This window comes from Megascapheus bottae, chromosome 8 (genome assembly GCF_031878675.1).
Source record: "Megascapheus bottae isolate mThoBot1 chromosome 8, mThoBot2.hap1, whole genome shotgun sequence".
Classification (NCBI taxonomy): domain Eukaryota; kingdom Metazoa; phylum Chordata; class Mammalia; order Rodentia; family Geomyidae; genus Megascapheus; species Megascapheus bottae.
In genome coordinates this window covers 65,663,715-65,682,935 of record NC_143516.1, presented here as the reverse complement: position 1 = coordinate 65,682,935, position 19,221 = coordinate 65,663,715, and the positions used below count along the sequence as shown (strand labels likewise).

General features: G+C 38.3%; 1 protein-coding gene across 2 annotated transcripts in view; it reads left to right on the top strand.

Moving 5' to 3' along the window:
• The first annotated feature begins 810 nt into the window (after positions 1-810).
• Mei4 (meiotic double-stranded break formation protein 4) overlaps positions 811-19,221 on the top strand; it is a 159,641-nt gene continuing 141,230 nt past the window's right edge. The window contains exons 1-2 of one of the 2 annotated variants that reach the window (XM_090337729.1): positions 811-941; positions 15,244-15,365. Coding sequence is in view for 1 of the 2 variants with exons in the window: in XM_090337728.1 (XP_090193854.1) it covers positions 935-941 (7 nt within the window). In the remaining variant the exon portion in view is untranslated. The remainder of the gene's footprint in view (positions 942-15,243; positions 15,366-19,221) is intronic. The other variant, XM_090337728.1, reaches the window with a different exon arrangement.

Genomic DNA, 19,221 nt, shown 5'->3' with positions numbered 1-19,221 from the left:
TAACAGAAATTTAAAATTACCCATTAAAATACCGTGAGAGGTAGGAAATAATGTCATGCAACAACCACACCCTCAAGGAAGAACACAAATTTAGTTTCATTTCGGCGGGGGGGGGGGGGGGGGAAGAGGGAAGGAAATTTTTTTTTATAAACTGTTCAGCAGATGTCTAAGTGATCATCCCCCTCATCCTATCTCATCTTTCCTAGACAAGTCTCTGCTCCAATTTATTACCTTTCTTTTCTCTTTTCTACAAGATCCCAATCTTAACGTTCAGGATAAATCTCCAGGGAGCACATTCGAGAGGAATTCGACCCAGCTGTTAGAATGGAGGTGTCCAGAATCCATCACCCAAGGCCCAACCATCCTGGGAAGGCATCACCAGCTGCAGGCCTCAGCCAGCCTTGCCAGAAGCCTGGACCACACTCACGCCACGCCCACTCGGCTCGGAGGCCACGCCCCCAAAGAACAGGACACGCCCATTCTCCGTTTACACTCCGCCCACAAAACTCCCTGGCTCGGAGGACGCGGGGGCTCTTGGGACTTGAAGTCTCCAGCGGTTTCCTCCTCGGTTCTCAGTGGGACCGTGGGGTGTCCACGCGCCTGCGCAGTCCGGCCGGTGGCGTTCGGGCGCCCGCCTGCGGGCGGCTCGGGTTCCGCGGCGGGCGATGGCGCTGAGCGCGGATTGCCGCGCTTCCTCAGCCGCCTGAGGGCGCCCGCGCGGTGCGGAAGCCGGGACTAGTTTCCGACACCGCTCCGGTCTCCGCAGCCTCCGGACTCCTGCGGTCCCCGTCCCCGGCGGAGCGAGCCTTTCTCGGGGGTTGGTCGGGCGGAGCTCGCGGGGCTCCCGCACCAGCAGCGCCAGCGCAGGCTTCTCTGCCGATCTCAGTGAGGCGATTTCCTCAGGAGCCCCCGAACAGTACCCGCACGACTGTGGATGTCTGGTACGTTCCGGGTCCGGGGCGCCCCCGGCGAGCCCCCACCGGGGTCCCGAGGCTCCGGAGGAGGAGGTGCCGGCCGGCTCGCCGGTCCCGGGGACCCCGCGGTTGTCCCGCCGCGGGACGGGACGCGGGGACGCAGCGCAGAGGGACGAGTCACGGAGTCGCGGGGTGAACCACGGAGAGCGGGGCGCGGCGTGGAGCTGCACGACGCGGCGGGGGCCCGAGGGGGGCACGGCCCTGGGCGTGAGCGCCGGGCCCCCTGAAGGCTGGCGCTCCACCACCCGTGCCACCCTCCGCTCCCCGCTTTTTGGTAGCTCATTGGAAATAGGAGGCTCCAGGGCTTTCCTGCCCTGAGCCCCGGTCCTCAGCGCCAGCCTCCCTGAGTAGCCAGGGTTACACAGGGTGGGGCTTGGAAGGGGCGGTGAGCTCCAGACCGCAGACAGCAGGCCAGGGGTGCACCAGGAAAGCCATCCGAGGGTTTCGCACCCGTCGGTGGACCGAGGTAGGCTGAGCTCTCAGTTACTGCGGAGGTTGCAATTACAGAGCCATGGTTTGGACTTGAGTTCCATAAATCAATGTAGATGGCCAGTTGAACGGAGGGCTTGGTTCGAAACCATCTGGGACAGGAAAGTTCTTGAGGCTCTAAACTCCAGTTATCCCCCAAATCCAGAAGTGGAGCTCTGGCTCAAGTGGTAGAGCACCCAGGCCCCGAGTGGAGGTGCCATTACCAGCACAGGCGTGCTGGTACACCACCGCGCACAGGCGCACACACACCACAAAAGGAAAGAAATAGACATGTTGGTGCACGTAATGTAGAAACAAATCAAACAGCATGAACTCTAAGTGAACAGGACGTTTTCAGTGGCGATATTTGTATGAACTTAATCACACACACATTGCTTGCTTGCTTTGGGCTTCTTTGTATTGCCTTTTCCATCAAAAATTGTGCGGTACTCATGTCCATAATGAGCCTCAGTGACTTGGCAGGGATTCTTGGCTTCCTGTTCTCCTTACTTTTATGTGGGAAGACATACAGCTTCAGATGAGTTTTTAGCTCAAACACCATTTAAAGTGTGTGTAAACAAATGACTTTCATCCAGGTGACTTTAAGAGCAGTGTAGGGGACTGCTAAAATGACTTAATTAAAATTTGGGATGAGGGTCAGGGGCATAAATTGATGATGCTGGGTTTTTTTTTATATGAATGAGATTTTTAAAACCAATATTTGGAATCAGCTTAAAAATTAGAAAATTTAGAGCTTTTTTTTTTTCTCCCCCCAGTCCTAGGCTTGGGCTCAAGGCCTGAGCACTGTCCTTGGACTTTCTCAAGCCTAGAGCTCCATTGCTTGAGCCACAGCACCACTCGTGGCTCTTTTTTCTATGTATGTGGTACAGAGGAGTCGAACCTGGGTCTTCATACATGCTAGGCAAGCACTCTAGCACTAGGCCAAACTCCCGGCCCAAATTTAGAGCTTTACCATAGTCAGATCATTAGGTAAGCATAATTATTGATTGTTGTTTGAGAGATGAACTGGAAAATGGAGCTTTCGTAAAGACTAGAGTTGCTAAGGGAATCTTTTCCCTTAAGTCATATTTTAGTGACTATACTTTAAGATTTGTTATGTCAATCACCTAATATTTTTTTCAGTGCTCATGTTTTGGCCATAAGGATTTCTGCTTTGATCAGACCAGTACAATTTAATCGGAAGAGTTTATTTACCACCGAGGAACGCAGATATCAAACAACTCAATAAGGAATTACCTAGCTGCAATTGTGATAACAAATATGTCAGAATATGGAAGAGTAAAGGCACATGAGAGCTGGGGGCTATCAATCAGGGTATTTTCAAGATAGAATGTACCTTGCTGATATCTCAAAAGGTCTGTTATTACCAGCCAGCCATACCTCCCTATGCTGACATTTCTTATCCTGCTATCATGACATTCCTGGCTTTTGTTCATTCTTGGGCTCCTTTACCTTCCTCTTGAGCATTTGAAGCATAGTTTGCCAGTGGGATGGGGGTTAGGGTAGGAAGCCTTTCAGGAATGTAGGCTTTGCAGGAATCTTTCTCAAGCCAGGTCCCATTGCCTTATGGTGATTAAATGTGAACTAAATGGCCATTTAATTTTATTCATGCTACATTGATTCCCATGAGGGGAAGAAAAGGTTTGGGCAATGGGAAATCGATGTTCAGCCACAGCCACACAGACTTAGCCTCTTAACATCTTTCAGAGGAGCCACAGCAGGCAGAACATCTGTCACTTCTGATTAGAATTTTTGATAACAGCTAATGAAAGGTAGGTTTTTTTTTCCTTTTCCACTTAAATGTTTAATGCTCCTGGGTATACCTGTAGGGATGCAAAGTACTGTTGCTGCTGTTTCATATTGCTGTAGAGAGCAACACTCAGTGTTGGCTAAGTGCTTGTACCATCAATTTCATTGTCCCATCCAAAAGACAACTTAATGTCACCTTTAACAAACCTGTTTGGTGTGATTCAGAAAAAGGATATTTTCTTAAAATTGCCTTTTCTGTGATGTAGAAGAATTCCAATCAAATCAGAGGAGAGTGAACTTTTTTTTTTTTTTTGCCAGTCCTAGGGCTTGAACTCAGGGCCTGAGCACTGTCCTTGGACTTTCTTAAGGTTAGAGCTCTACCACTTAAGCCACAGCACCACTTCTGTTTTTTTCTATGTATGTGGTTCTGAGGAACCGAACCTGGATGTTCATGCTAAGCAAGCACTCTACCACTAGGTCAAACTCACTGCCCTGAGAGTGAAATTCTTAATAGGAAATACTAGCATTATTTTGTTTTTTGTTACCTATTTTCAAATGAAAGAAAAATAACAGCAGTGGAAATATAACCCTGCAGTATGCCGATTCTCTGTATGGTATGGTTTATAACTTGGGCACTCAAGGATGTTTTATGGGTGACAGTATATGTCTTTTAATATCCTTAAAATACTACATTTTATTTACAGCAAGGGTTGGCATACTTTTTTAAAAAACAGTACAAGAGAGTAAATATTTCAGATTTAGTGAACCATATTGTTTCTTTTGCAATGACTCACCTGTGAAATTTGTAAGCAACGCAGTGACACATAAATAAATGGACATGGCTATTTTAGTTCAGTATGATCAGGGCACACAGGCTTATTTTGTGGGTTGTGTTTTGCCAATCTGTGACTTGTAGCATCTCTGAATGTTCTTAGTGAAAAGGGAGTGTTACAGATTGGAATAATTAATTCTGAAAGCCCTATAAGGGCAGAGATGGACTTTTTTTTTCTGTGGGTTGTGGGGCTTGAACTCTTTGCCCGAGCCCTGTCCCTGAGCTCTTCAGCTCAAGGGTACTGCCCTACCCCTTGAACCTCAGCCCCACTTCCCATTTTCTAGTGGTTAATTTGAGATAAGAGTTTTAAGGTCTTTAGTGTCTGGGCTGGCTTTAAACCACCATCCTCAAATCTTAGCCTCCTGAGTAGCTAGGATTATAGACATGAGCCACTTCACCCAGCTTGTACTTGTCTTGTTGACTCTTGTTTACTCTGTGTCAAACTGTGCCCAATGTATAGATGTTGAATATATATATTGAGTAGAGGAATAAGCAGCAAGCGTTCCTGGTATAAAGATAGTTCTATATTCATTTTCCTAGGTTCGCTGACAAGTAATATGCAATTCTACCATTTGGGGCAGAAGAGGTGCAGAACTTGTGTACTTAATTCAAAGAGCAAATTCAGGAAAGATGCCTGAAGAATGAAAAAATAAACAAGTTCTTTACAGTTAAACCCTTTTGAACAACTACTTGAGGAAAATGAAATAAAGACTAACAAATAAGTAAATGATAGTGGGAAGCAATAGATCTAAAAATGAAAATTATCTCCTCTGGAAAGGAGCTGAGATAGATTATGTCAACCTCTCTCTTAGTCTAGGGCTTTCATTGCCCTAGGCTTTATGTAACTTTGTTAGCCCATGCACTACTTATTTTCCTCTTATCTGTTCATCTTGTGGGTCCTACCAATGAGTTGTAGCTCTGTAAGGAGTCGTTTTCTTCCTGAACTCTCCTAGTTTGGGTCCCTCCTATCCTAGGTTTTGGCCTGGGGGAAGTGGTGAATGTCCTATTGCTGCTGTGATGAGATGCAGACCCTCAAAGAATATCCTTAGCTTGCCCATACTTTTAGAAACAGTAAAAAGCTATCATTCTCCAAATTGAAGTACCATTGGTTTCTAATGGTCATTGTGATCTTAATGCTTTCTCAAAGATACCTATGTATGACTCATACCTATTATATGTCACCCAAGGAATTGTAATTTCATCGATGTCATTTTCGGGCTTCTGTTTCTTGCAATAAAATCTCAGGGTGAAAGTGGTCCTGGAATGTGATTCTTCTTTTCTTTTTCCAGTCCTGGGGCTAGTATACAGGGCCTGGGCTCTGTCCTGGTATTCTTTTTGCCCAAGGCTAGCACTCTACTACTTTAAGCCACAGAACCACTTTTAGTTTTCTGGTGATTAACTGGACATAAGAGTCTCAAGGACTTTCCTGACAGAACTGGCTTAGCGTTGTGGTCCTCAGATCTCAGCCTCCTGGGTAGCTAGGATTTCAGGCCTGAGCCACCAGTGCCTGGCTAGAATGTGATTCTTAATCAGTGCTTGAGGACATTTCCACTCCATATCCTGCTATATTTGATCACCAACTGCAACAGAGAGCTCAGTCAGCTCTTCAGAGACCTTTACGCACATTTGACTAGTAGAATATATACATATAGGGCCTGGAAATGTGGCCTAGTGGTAAAGTGCTTGCCTAGCATGCATGAAGCTCTGGGTTCGATTCCATGGCACCATACCCACAGACAAAAAGCTGAAAGTGATGCTGCAGCTCAAGTGGTAGAGAACTAGCCTTGATAAAATTCAAGGAGAGTGCCCAGGCCCTGAGTTCCAACTCCAGGACTGGAAAAAAAAAAAGAATGCTACGCATATGCCCCCCTTCCCCCTCTGTTCTGTTCTCTTCATTGGACCTTTGTGGAGCAAACTCATGTATACCTCATCCTTATAGTTTTAGTTGACTTTTAATTTCCCTGCCATCTTTATTGTTTAAAAGTAGGATACTTAGAATAGAAGCTGTTTGTCCACTAGCTGTCTGATCATGTTGGGCTGAGCATCACCAGGGTAAATACTACTGGAAGGGTGAAGATGAGAATGTAAAATATGTCTTCCTCTCTTGTTTGCATATACAAGGCTTAGTGTGATCCTGAACTAACTGTTTCAGTCCTATCTGCTTATTGAGCACCAAACACCAAACTACCAGTTGACTTTGAGGACTACTCTTTTTTTTTTATTATGTTACTAACAATGTTTGTTATTCCATTACTAACAATGTTGTTGTTTGTTTTTCTTCCAAATATCAAAATTATAGGAACCAGATTTTTGTTACCTGGGAGGACATGAAAATATTTTGCTGAACTTTATTTAGGTTTCAAACCTAAATAATAAACATCATCAGAGGTGTATATTGTTAATATCATTCTCTGTGTTTTTGCTTTTTGACATTGACTCTATTGTTTCTTTAATCATATTCCTCACATCTTCAGGTTATAACAAAATAAATTGAAATGCACTGTTTTTTGATTGATGATCAAAATCATTTTAAGAAAATGTTCTGAAGGGATTCTTAAGTATATCATTAATTTTAAAATGTATATTGAAAGTCCAGTTTGTTTTTAACAGGCCTCTCAAATATCTGTCAGCATCTCTAATTCTTCTGATTTATTTAGTGAGCTCATTCCCCATTTCATTTTTGTTTAAATTGCCTTCACCATGACAGAGTTCTGGGAGAAAAGAAAGTCCTTGGTATTTAATATGGGCTTTAGTTTAATCTAAAGGAATTGAAGAATATAAACAACCCATTAGGAATTAATTTTTATTGGTGGAGAGAGCAAAGTGAATTTCTTAATCTTTAATCTAATTGTTAGAAAATATGTTAGAGGTTTGCTTCTTTTCCTATGAATCCGTTATGTTCATGTAAATAACTTTCCCTTCCAAGATTAAGAAATAAAACAAAAGAAATCATAGATGTGATTCTTCTAAAATTAACTAAAATTGGCTTTATAATAGCTAATTCTTTATGATCCTTTTTTTGTCTTGGAACAATGGAAAGATAAATACTTTTTTTCTTTTTTGAACCATTTGTGTACTTATCTCATGTTGTATTGCTCATGAATTAGCTTGTGTTTTATTTATTTTCTTTTACTTCTCCCTCACTCAGAGAATAAAGGTCCCCAAGGCTAGATGTATCCTTAAATCCAATACCTGGTAACCACAGTCAGTGGTACTGAATGCTTGCTGATAGACATTTGTATAACAGAAAATATGTTTTTATAACAGAGCACAGAATACTATGTGATTCTTAAAAGGCTGCTGCTTTCAAAAATGTATTTCTTTAATAAGTATATCTTAAAGTAATTCAGTACTATAGAGTTTTTGCCTTTTAATTTTAAAGGTCTCCATTATCCATTATCCATTTATTTGATGAACACTAAGCACTATTTGAACTAGGTTATCAAGTTGATTTTTAAAATTTCCTATATTTCACCTATACTAATACATAGGTTTAAAGATTTCATATATTTTCATTAAATATATTAAATGCGACTGTAACTGCTGTGTAAATACAAGTACAGTGCACTATAATTGCAGACAAAAAATGAAATAATTTTTAAAGCCCCAAGATTCTGGGAATACATTTTATACTTAACTGCAAGCAGATATTGGTAGCTCATGCCTATAATCCTAGCAGCTAAGGAGTATTAGGTCTGTGGATTTCAGTTTGAAACCAGCCTGGGCAGGAAAGTCCCAGAGACTCATACCAAATTAGCCACTACAATGCTGGAATTGGAGGTGAAAAAGCTAAGGGCTATCCAGGCTGTGAGTTCAAGCCCTAGTGGTGGCATGCACACACACACACACACACACACACACACACACACACCACAACAAAACAATCATAACAATCATACTTGGTTGCTGCTGTAAAAATATTTAGTGGTAAATCAAATTTCCTTTTCAGAAAATATGGCTACTACATAAGATATCTGAGGGAGGTACTAACTTAAGCTGTATGTCTGGGAACTGAATTCTTTAATTATTTAATGTTTCTATCTCATTTTCACTGCTCATTGATGAAAAGCTGAGGTTCAGTAAAGAAGGGAGAAACTTCAAAGAACCGTTTAAGTTAATATTTTATGAGCATTATATTGCTCATTTTGTCTTTTCCAATAAACTTGTTAAGTGTTTCTGACTGGGGTCCATTACTTCGTGGAGCTGGTGTTGGGATCCCATTAAAGCCTTCCTGCATTAGCCCTGTTCCTCTTCAGCGTGGCAGCAAGCTCTGTCATTTTACTAGCATCTTTCAGAGTTTCCCGTATTCTCTGTACACTTTCAGTATCTGAGATGGCTCTCCTTCCAGCTTTCCTTACTGTGTAATTGAGCACCTTTCTCCTCAGATATTGTATTATTTCACTCACCCACTTGGAATGCTGAGCCATCTTCCAACATCTACTCTAAGGAAGTCCAGATTTCTCAGACTGACTTCGATATCCCAGCTTCCTATATTACTTCTTGTTCTCTCAAAGGCCCTATTCTCTTCTCAAGGAAAAGAGCATGCATGCTCTCATAAATATCTAGCCACTTTTGTCTGCTATGTCCATTCATTTGAAGTGTTGTTTTGCCCTCTGCTTCCCTGAGTTCTGCTTATCTTTCGGAATTTGGGTCCACTCCAGAAGTCCTTCCTGCTATTTGGATCAACCTACACTGGTTTCTCTCCTTAATAGATATTTATTTAGTTCTGTCCTGGGATTGAATCTTGGATACAGACTAGATCTAAGTGAATCATAATTGTGGTGAGTGTTGTGATGCAGTTGCTAGAGATCACATGTCAGCTAGATGTAATTTTATTTCAGCCACTTTATACGTTAGGATTTAATTTCCATTTTACAGATGAGAAGTAGAGGCACAAAGAGGTCAAGTAACCTCGGTTAAGGATCACACAAGTAACTAATAAAGGACAGAACTAGGAATTCTGGTTTCTGGCCCTGTGCACTATCTCTATGCTAATATAGCCTTTTGTAATAAATATTCAAAATTATTTTTTTAATATGGAGGCTTTTGTTGTCATTGTTGGTACTACTAGGCAGTTGAACTCAGTGCCTTGCACTTGTTAGGCAAGTATTGCTCCTCTTTTGCTATGTCCCTAGTCATGCTGAAATTGTTAGTGTCAATATTACATTCTCCTTTCTGATTGATCTTTAAATTAAAGATCAGATTTTAACAAATCACCCTTTATCTGTAAGTGCTGTTGATGGTAGATCTGTGTGTGTGTGTGTGTGTGTGTGTGTGTGTGTGTGTGTGTGTGTACACTTTGTGTTTATGTGCCTATTGTTGTGCTGTCAGGCTGAGGGAGTCATCAGGACAGTTATAAGATGACCAAAGTGTAGATGACCAAAGGTGTGCCTGATCTTATTTACATTGTACTTATTTCAACAGCCTGGGCTATACCATGAAAAGAAGCCACACAGAAAAAATGATAATAAAAACACAGCTCCCTCAGTTCTCAGCTCTAAGCAGTGGTGGTCATCTCCATGTCATGGACTATAAAGTGAACTGTGTGGTGTCAAGGGTGGAGAGATGGCCAGGAGATGTGATCCCTATTCCAAGCTGGTTAATGCTTTTTCTCATCTCTTGCTGATGCCTTTCCCATGGCCCACATGATCTAGGCAGTTCTTCATTTCCATATTGATATATTCTCTGATGTCACCTTCCTTCTCTTAATTACTGTTTCCTTCATGAAGCTTTGCACACAACTCCATTTCTGTCTTGGTCTCATGTGTTTGCTGGTCCCATCCAGGGTTCAGCTGTTTGGAGTTTTGTTCCTAGGATGGGAGATATTGTTGACATCTTCCACACGAGGAAGGTGGGAGGACTAGCTAGAAATTCTTAGGTGACGTGGGTAGGGGGTATACCCTTGGGAAATTCCTAGCTTTTAGGGAAAGCTGAGCATTAAAATATTTTTGTTATTGTTATCTTTAAGTAATTATAAAAAGAGTTGCCATTCACCAAAGCAATTTATGAATATAGTGCATCTTGATCAATGCCACCCTTTCAACATTCTTAACCACCCTTCCCTTGCTTATCTTAATTTTAGGTTATACACTGTTTTTTTTTTGTTTTGCAATTTACCAAAGCAGTCATACTACTGATTCTGTTTGAGATGTGTGCAGTGCATCTTGATCTGCATCATTATGCCAACTTCTTCACCCACTGGCCTCTTATGGGAAGAAGTTTATATAAAAGCAGAACCAATCACTGAACTATTCCTTGGCTTCTGATTTTGAACTATTACTTCTGGTACTTCTTCCTGTCACAAGTACTTCTGCCATTTGCTATGAACCTCTCATCAGAGTTTGTACCATATTGTTTGGACTCTTGTCCTCTAAAACTTGTGAAACAAGCCATATTCATCCCATGGAAGTAATTTTCAGTCCCTTATCATCATTTGGGTACAATATACTTTAATCATGCCTGCTTAGTTAAGCACCAAGAAAGTGCCCGCCTGTTATGAGCACAGTGAGCGGTGGGAAAGAGAGATCCCCACGTGGCTGCTGATGGAACCTCATGATGGAACAACTCACAGAAGGGAGCCAGTGCACAGAGAGGACTTCAGAGAGAGGCATTTGGACTGCATCACGATGGGTGAACAGAGTCTCCAAGAAGAGAAATGAAGGAAAATGTAATCATCAGAGACTGAGCATCATGCCATATGACACAGCTATGGGAGTGTGTGATTTGTGAGGAAAGCAGCAAGAGTCCTCCATTTCTTCATGTCTATGGGCAATGGAGAGAAGTAAAGCTAGCGGGGTAACAGTGCTTTGGGTTCTCAGACAGAATCAGCTGTGTGACTATAGAGCTAACTTACAAGAAAATTTAAAAACAGGTTTTCTTTTTTTCTACATCATGTCGCTTGAAACGGTTACTGAGATCTGACCTTGATATCACCTTGGGTTGAATTAAGAAAGCATTCAAGCATTGTAAATGATTATATCCATCATTGATCAGTGCCGGGTATCACTAGAGAGAGATTTTACCAAATCCTAGAGGAGGCTGTCTTAGAATGAAGACTTTACTGGAAATAAGCATGGGGAATTTTGCAGAGGGAGAACTTCAGTTGCCCACTTCAGACGCTTGGGGAATGACGTAGAGAAACAGACTTCCTACTCTTTTGCTTCCAAGATTTGACTTAGATTCATAAATACCAAATTTATAATGCCAATGCAAAATTACTGAAAGTTGATCAAAATTTCAGTACTGTTTATGTCTATGGTCACTGAACTGCACTTTGAAATCTGTCTTTAGGTGATAGCCTGGACCGTGACTTGTTATGTTACTATCTTAATGTGTTCCTGATATATATTCAAAATAAGTTGATACATAATTTTTATTATACTTGAAATATATTAAAATTTTATCCATAAATTAACATAATAAATGGCTAATTAGTAATTAATGGTAAATTTGCCGTGTTTATTTGACAACCAGTATAGAATAATTAAAGGCTTTGGTGTCAAATTACATTTTCATTAACTATGATGTGAGGTTTTGGCAGTTCTCTTCCAATGGCTTCTATTTGAATTTCAATAAAGGAAGGGTATATAATAACAGTTATATCGTATTATTGGAAGACTCAACTATGATGCTAGATGTAAATCCATACATGTGCTAATATATCATACAGATACTACCTTTCAAAATATTTTTCCCTTTTTTTGTGGTGTTGGAAAATTGCACCCAAGGTCTCACACATACTAAGCAAAACTGATACTGCTGAGCTACACCCTTGCCCCTGGTTTTTCCTCTTATTCATCATGCTAAAATATTATAAAGCACTGAAGAAATAAAACATAAAATGGTGTCAACTATCTTTTTTGAAAGTTCACATCTCCTATTTAAATCTATCCCGAAATGTTTTCCACTAGGAACAATAAATGTCAATTTATGCAAAATGACAAAAGAGAGGTGGTACATTTTTTTTTTTGCCAGTCCTGGGCTTGAGCTCAGGGCCTGAGCCCTGTCCTTGGACTTTTCTCAAGGCTAGAGCTTTTACCACTTGAGCCTCAGCACCATTTCTGGCTTTTTTCTATGTATATGGTACTGAGGAATCGAACCCGGGTCTTCATGCATGCTAGGCAAGCACTCTACCACTAGGCCAAATTCCCAGCCCGAGATGGTACATTTTTAACTGTGCTTTACCATCGGAAAACATTATTTTCATGCAGCTTTTTCTATATTTCTCCCTTATTTTCTGTTAATAAAACTCAGATTCATAAACTTCTTGCCTCTGAGAAGAAATATCTGGAATCATCTCCTGTATTAGAATTCATTTAATCCTGGCACAGAGGCTTTGAACCTGTAATGTTAGCTACTCAGCAGGCAGAGATCACAGATAATGGTTTGGGTGTAAATATTTCCGAGACTCTGTTCCTATCAATAACTGATTTACCTATAGGGAGAAGCACAGTGCTAGACACAGTGACATACTCCCGTCTCTGTGACACAGGCAAGCACAAGTTGGAGCATTATAGCCAGGGCTGGTATGGGCATAAAGCAAGAAGACCCTATCTTAAAAAGTAACCTATGCCAAAAGGAACTAGGAGCATGGCCGAAATAGAGTACACACTATCCTGATTACAAGTGTGGATTGGCTTGCTACTTTAACTCTCATATTTCAACAGACAAAACATCTGTGTGAGTATCTGTGTATGTGTTGGCCTGCGTACTTTGAGTCCTTCCATACACACAGATTGTGAGGTTTCTTTCTCATCCTAAAGGAGTAATCAATACATAGTTGATTCTGCTTTCATGAGTGTTTAAAAGATGATATTTTTGCACATTCCCTAGAGGGGAATTAAAGAAGTGTTATATGAAGTGATCAGTGACTGATAATAATGATTCCTATTATTGTTTATGATACGTTGTAGTTACTGGGGTATAAGAGCTCAGCTTTGGACATGAAATCTTACTGTTAAATAAAAGAGTAAAGAAAGTAAATTTGAACTCATTTATATACATATATATGTATTATACAATATTGCTAAATGCACATACCTGTACTGTAATTACAACCTTTGCAAGCTTTTACTACTACATATTGTGTTGTCATTTCTTCAATTTTTTTCATATAATCTTAAACACAACCCTTAGAGATAGCTTCTGTTATTTGGATTATTTTTCAAATAAGCTTATTTTCAAATAAGCAGTGGACTCTGGATTTTATTTTATTTTATTTTTTCTTGTCAGGGTAATATATAGAGGGGTTACAGTTACATTCACCAGATAGTAGGCGCATTACTTCTCACACATTGATACCCCTTCTCCTTATTTTGTCTCTACTTCCCTCCCCCCACCCCTGGACTCTAGATTTTTAACCAGGATGTCTCACTGCCCAGCTGGAACTTTTAAATGCCACATAAGGTGCCTGGGTGCTTGTGTAATCATAGACTCAGTACTGGAAAAGACATTGGTTAATCTATAAAGCCTTCAACATCAGTGCTGAAATCTGTCCTCATCTCAGACAGATGGTCCTCCAGCTTCTGCTTGAGTAACTCCAGTAATTGGAATTTTATAACTTCACAAAAAGGCACATGTGATTGGTGGACAGCTCCTATCACTAGATATCTTACTCATCTGTTTATTGAAAATTTGTCTCCATGTAATTTCCACATGTTGTTTCTAGTTCTGCTTCTTGAGAAATATCGAATAGCTATTTTTCTCTCTTTTTCTGGCAGCTTTCAAATACTGTTCCTCTAAGAATTCTATGGCAGATTCTTATGTGGTGTGCTGGGCCCTCTCCAGTATCTTAATGCTGTCTGACAGCCTAGTTTGGTTAAATTAATTAAATAATTTAATTTAATTTAATTATGCAGTTAATTAATTGCACATACTGAACCATTTTAATGGTATGTTTTAGTTGTACAGGGTGATTTCATTGTGACATTTATATAAATGTTCACCATGGTTTCTGATTCGATTCACTTCTTCCATCACTCTGCCTTATCCCTCTCTCCTCCCTTCTTAAAACAATTCGAGCAGGTTATTCTATTTTCATACAGAAATGTTAAGTATTTCAGCCATGTTAACCTTCCCCAGTCATACTTCCGCCTCCCACCTGTCATCCTCCCAGGACCTGGTTTACATTCCCATCACTTCCTTTAATATTTATGAGAACATGTCACATAGGTTTCATGTGTGACTATATGTGTGTTTATCTTTCATACATGAGAGAAAATATGGCAATTTTGTCATTTCGAATCTGCCTTAATTCATTTAACACAATGATCTCTAGTTCTTGCCATTGTTATTCAAACAATTTAATTTCATTATTATTTATAGCTGAATAATATCCCATTATGTATATATGAAACGTTTAATAAATCCACTTATCAGTTACAGGCATTTGGCCTGTTCCATAACTTGACACTTGTGAATATTGCCGTGATAAATACAGGTATGTCTCTATTAGGTCCTGAGTAACATTCCTTCCGATATATATTTAAGAATGGTTTAACTGGATTATATGGTGCCTCTATTTTCAGTTTTTCTTGAGGCACCTCCATACTGGTTTTCATAGTGCATGTGTTTACGTACATACTCACTTTTTTTCTACATCCTTTCTAGCATTTGTAGCAGTACAAAACTGCTAACCTAATGAGTACATTCTAATGGGGTCAACTAAAATGGTATTTGAGAAAGTTTTGTGTGTATCCAGCTCCTGCATTTCAACTTACTTCCTTGATTTCTTCCATTATTAGAATAGCTTCTCTGTTTCCCTCTATATCTTTGCTTAGAATGTTACCTGCTAATTGAGGCCATTACTAAGCATTACATGTAAAATTGGAGGCAGGTTTTTATGTTCTTTTTTATCCTACCTGTTTGTTCAGCTGCGTATGTCACAGTCTGAAATATATAATCATCCTTATTTATGTTATGACTTCTTCCAGTAGAATTAAAATAATGAGTTCCATAATTCATCTATTTTCATCAATACTGTATTTAGGACATAGAATATGATCCACAGATAGTAAATTAATGAATTGTCATCCTACTTAGATTTCAATATTATCTGGCCACCAAAAAGGACAGTGAGATATATCTCATTGTTTAGCAGGAGATTATTACAGCTATCATACAGACATATGAATTGTACTTCTAATTTTAAAATTTTATTTATTGATTGATTGATTTCAGTTACTTTCCTTATCTCCTAAGGATACATCTGATGAAATATTTACCTGAAGTTGAATGTGATTTCTAAAATTCTAAAATGTTGGTTGAGCTGGAAAAGTGAAGCTTGTTGCTGATTTCATTTTTTAAATGACTGAGCAGTACAGGTTTGTGGATAAATACATACTCATTTGTATTTTAAAGTAATCCCATTGAATTGCATTTCCTGTTTAGGGTCATATTTCTGACTGATAATATATTTTACAGTTATCTTTGTGTAAAAACTGAGCAGATCAACAGGTAGAGTGCTGTGTCCAACTTAATATGGTTCTGAAGCTGATATGTGAAGGCAAATGAGCAAAGTAAGGGAGGCAGAAAGGGCCTACTGGTAGGAAATGAAATAGTGCCAGAGGTGCTAGTGCCAGAATGGCTAGGATTTCAAATGGTCTTACAGCTTGAGCAGAACCTAAGAAACAGGCTTCTTGCTTAGAGTTTTCAGGAAAGTTCAATCCATCTACTAAAGGGGCATGTGCGATGTGATTACTGAGAGTATAGAAAATGCAAAATTTCTAGGCTGATCACTATTTTCTATTTTTGTTATATGCATACCCAGGCTGCTTCGTTTTAATGGAAGAAACAACTGAAGTCAGACATCTCATCGTAATAGATATGTCTTTTGGCAGGCTAAGGCAGAAAGAATTTCCTCATAGAAAATAGGTACCTTAGCAAATAGAGAGAAAGGGTAGGAAGAGAGGGTGGAGAGAAGAAACAAATGCTTCTTACAAAGAGAATTTATGCCATACTTGTGAATCAGTGACACATAAGGTTGTTGTTGAGGGTTGCATGTCTACCCTGATTAATAGCAGTATATTGGCAGAATCATGTTTTGTTGTGATTCCTGAAAAATATTCTATGGTTGTCTATTTAGGCTTGTTTTTAGTACATCTTAAAATGTATTCTTTCTGAAAAAATAGCATAACTTCATCATTGATAAGTACTAAACAATTGCAAGTTGGCATAGTAGAAAATGACAATTGAGTTAACTATTTGCATTCAGTTTTAAGTGGGAAAATGGATAAGCTATATTCATCATAGATACTTTAACCATTTTAATAATTTTATAAAGTACATTGAAGTAAAATTATTACTCTAATTTCATACTACTTAAATTGCTATAATCTGTATTTAAGTAATTTAACAGTTTTTCTTCAAGATAATTTTAGTATTCTGATTTTTATATAAAATTTAGAATTAATTTACCAAGTCCTTCAATGGAGTTGACTGAGTTTTGATTAAGGTTGGGTAAATTGGTGTAATCCACAACTATAGAAAATTTCTTAACTTACTGAGGTCTTTTATTTTACAATGGAAAAGTTCAATCTAGCTATTAAATTGTTCCAATTATTTCATCCTGTCATATTATCTTATAGTCTTTAGGCTTTCCATAATCCCATCTGTATTATTAAGCATAATGCTATAAAGAAACTTTTACTTGTTTCTTTTTTTAAAATTTTATTTTATTGTCAGGGCGATGTATATAGTGTGGTTAAAATTACATCCGTAAGGTAGTTAGTATATTGCTTATTGAACATTGTTATTCCTTCCCATGCTATTCTTCCACTTTCTCCCCCCAACCTTATTTCTTTTTTTAATCTGTATAGATTTTTCTGTGTTTCACCATCTATTAATCTCAGTATGTATTTAATAGAAACTAGTATAAAGGGGTGATTGTCTTGTTTTGTTTTCAGTTTGGGGTAAAGGAAATGGTATAAGACATGGCATATTCCATCAATATATTTGGAGATAATTATATGTATCAAAATGAATATATGTGCTTTGTTTTGATTACAGAAAGTATTTTTTGATTTATGGGGTTTGAACTTTTTAAACTGTTTTGAATTAATCAAAACAGTGAATTTAAAATTTGTTAATATGTTTAGTCTTAGTAATTGATTTTTGAGTGTTAATCTTACATTCTTACATACATATAAAGTGTTAAACTTACCTTTTTGAATGACATTTTTATGTATCATTGGATTTGAGTTGCTAGTATATTAAGAATTTTAAGTCTGTGTTCACAATGTAGATTAGTCTATATTTTTCTTAGAATGTTTGTAAAGTTTTAACCCATGCTATATAAATGTAAATATCAATTATGAAATAGCTATTTTACAAGAATATGTATAAACTTGGTACATTTCTGTTTTCATTATAATTTAGCAGTAAAATCATCTGTATTTGAGATTTTTATATGAGTGGTGATGTTTTAAATAAAAATAAAATTTCTTCAATAGATATAGGCTACTCTTTTTTTGGTTTCTTTTTTTCATTTTTTTCCATATATTTTATTGTAATTAATAGAAGAGTTACATTATATTTACCAGGTAGAAGGTGCATTACTTCACATACATTGATATCCTTTCTCATGTCTTGGTCCCCATTTCCCTCCCACCACCCCCACCCCTCATCTTGTTTCCCTCCCTTCCCTATTCTACTTCAAATAACCAAATATGCATATATACAATATATAAGATAACCAGATGAAATACTGTAGCAATATGAGATAACCAAGGAACAGCAAAAGAGATGAGAGATAATATAGTACATTAAGGACAACAATCACTCGCTATATGGCTTTTGTTTCTATAACCTGGAGGTCCTTTCATTTATTGTCATTCTATATGGCCTTATGAATCTAGGTTTTGTTCTATTGTAAATCTCTACTAGGAGAGCCCAAGGTTTCTACTGATTATGACAAATGAGGGAAGCCACTGAGCCTATGTTCCTTTGAGTCTGGCTTACTTCACTTAATAGTTTTTCTAAGTCTTTCCATTTCCTTACAAATGGGGCGATGTCGTTCTTCCTGACAGAAGCATAGAATTCCATTGTGTATAAATACCACAATATTGATACCCTTTCTCATGTCTTGGTCCCCATTTACCCTCAACCCCCATATTGTTTCCCCCACTTCCCTATCCTATTTCAAATAACCAAATAAGCATATATACAATATATCAGATAACAAAGTGAAATACTGTGACAATATGAGATAACCAAGGGATAGCAAAAGAGATGAGAGATACCATAGTTAGAATTCTGTGTATGTTTCAGGAATTTTTTTATTTCATTATAAACTGTCAAATTTCTTTCTTTCTTTCCTTTCTTTTTTCTTTTTTTTTTCCTGCCACTCCTGGGGCTTTAACTCAGGGCCTAGGCACTCTCCTTGAGCTTTCTCAAGGCTAATGTTCTGCAACTTGTGCCACATTACCACTTCTGGCTTTTTTCTGTGCGTGTTTTTCTGAAGAATTGAAGCCACGCTTTATGCACTCTACCACTGGGCCACACTTCCAGCCCTGTCAAATTTCTTAACAGATTATGCATTATTTTTCCTTCTTACTTTTAATTGCTGCAGAAGCATCCATTTTTATTCCCAATCTTAATGTTATTTTTAAGTTTTGTATTGTTTTTGTTTAGTGGCATTTTATTTGTATTCTTTTTTTCCATTCTTCACTTTGAATTTACTATGACTTTTCTAATTTTCTATGCAATGATTTGGTTGTTGACGTTAAGCCTTTTCTTTTATAGAGTAGTCACTTAAAGCTAAAGATTTTTCTATGAATTGTTTTTGCTTTTTCACTCTAAATTGATATGGCATATTTTTTTCACTCAGTTGGACATATTTTCTAACAATACCTAGGATCTTTTTATCACCAATTCTTTTTTTCGTGTGTGCAATTACAATGTTTTAATTCCTCTTGACAATTAAATAATACACTTAAATTTTAACAGTTAATTAAATAGACTTGCAAGTGTTTTATTTCCTTTTAGCCTTTGGTTATTGGAAAACTAAGAATCTGATGCTCAAGTACAGAACCTATATTGGCTTTCCCATACACCATTTTGATTGTTTTTCTCCCTGCTTATGCATTTTATTACCTTTATGTAATTATATAATGGGATTTTAATTTCACATGTCAATTTATGAATACATCTTGATCTATGTGGCCTCCTCAGTTGTTCTTT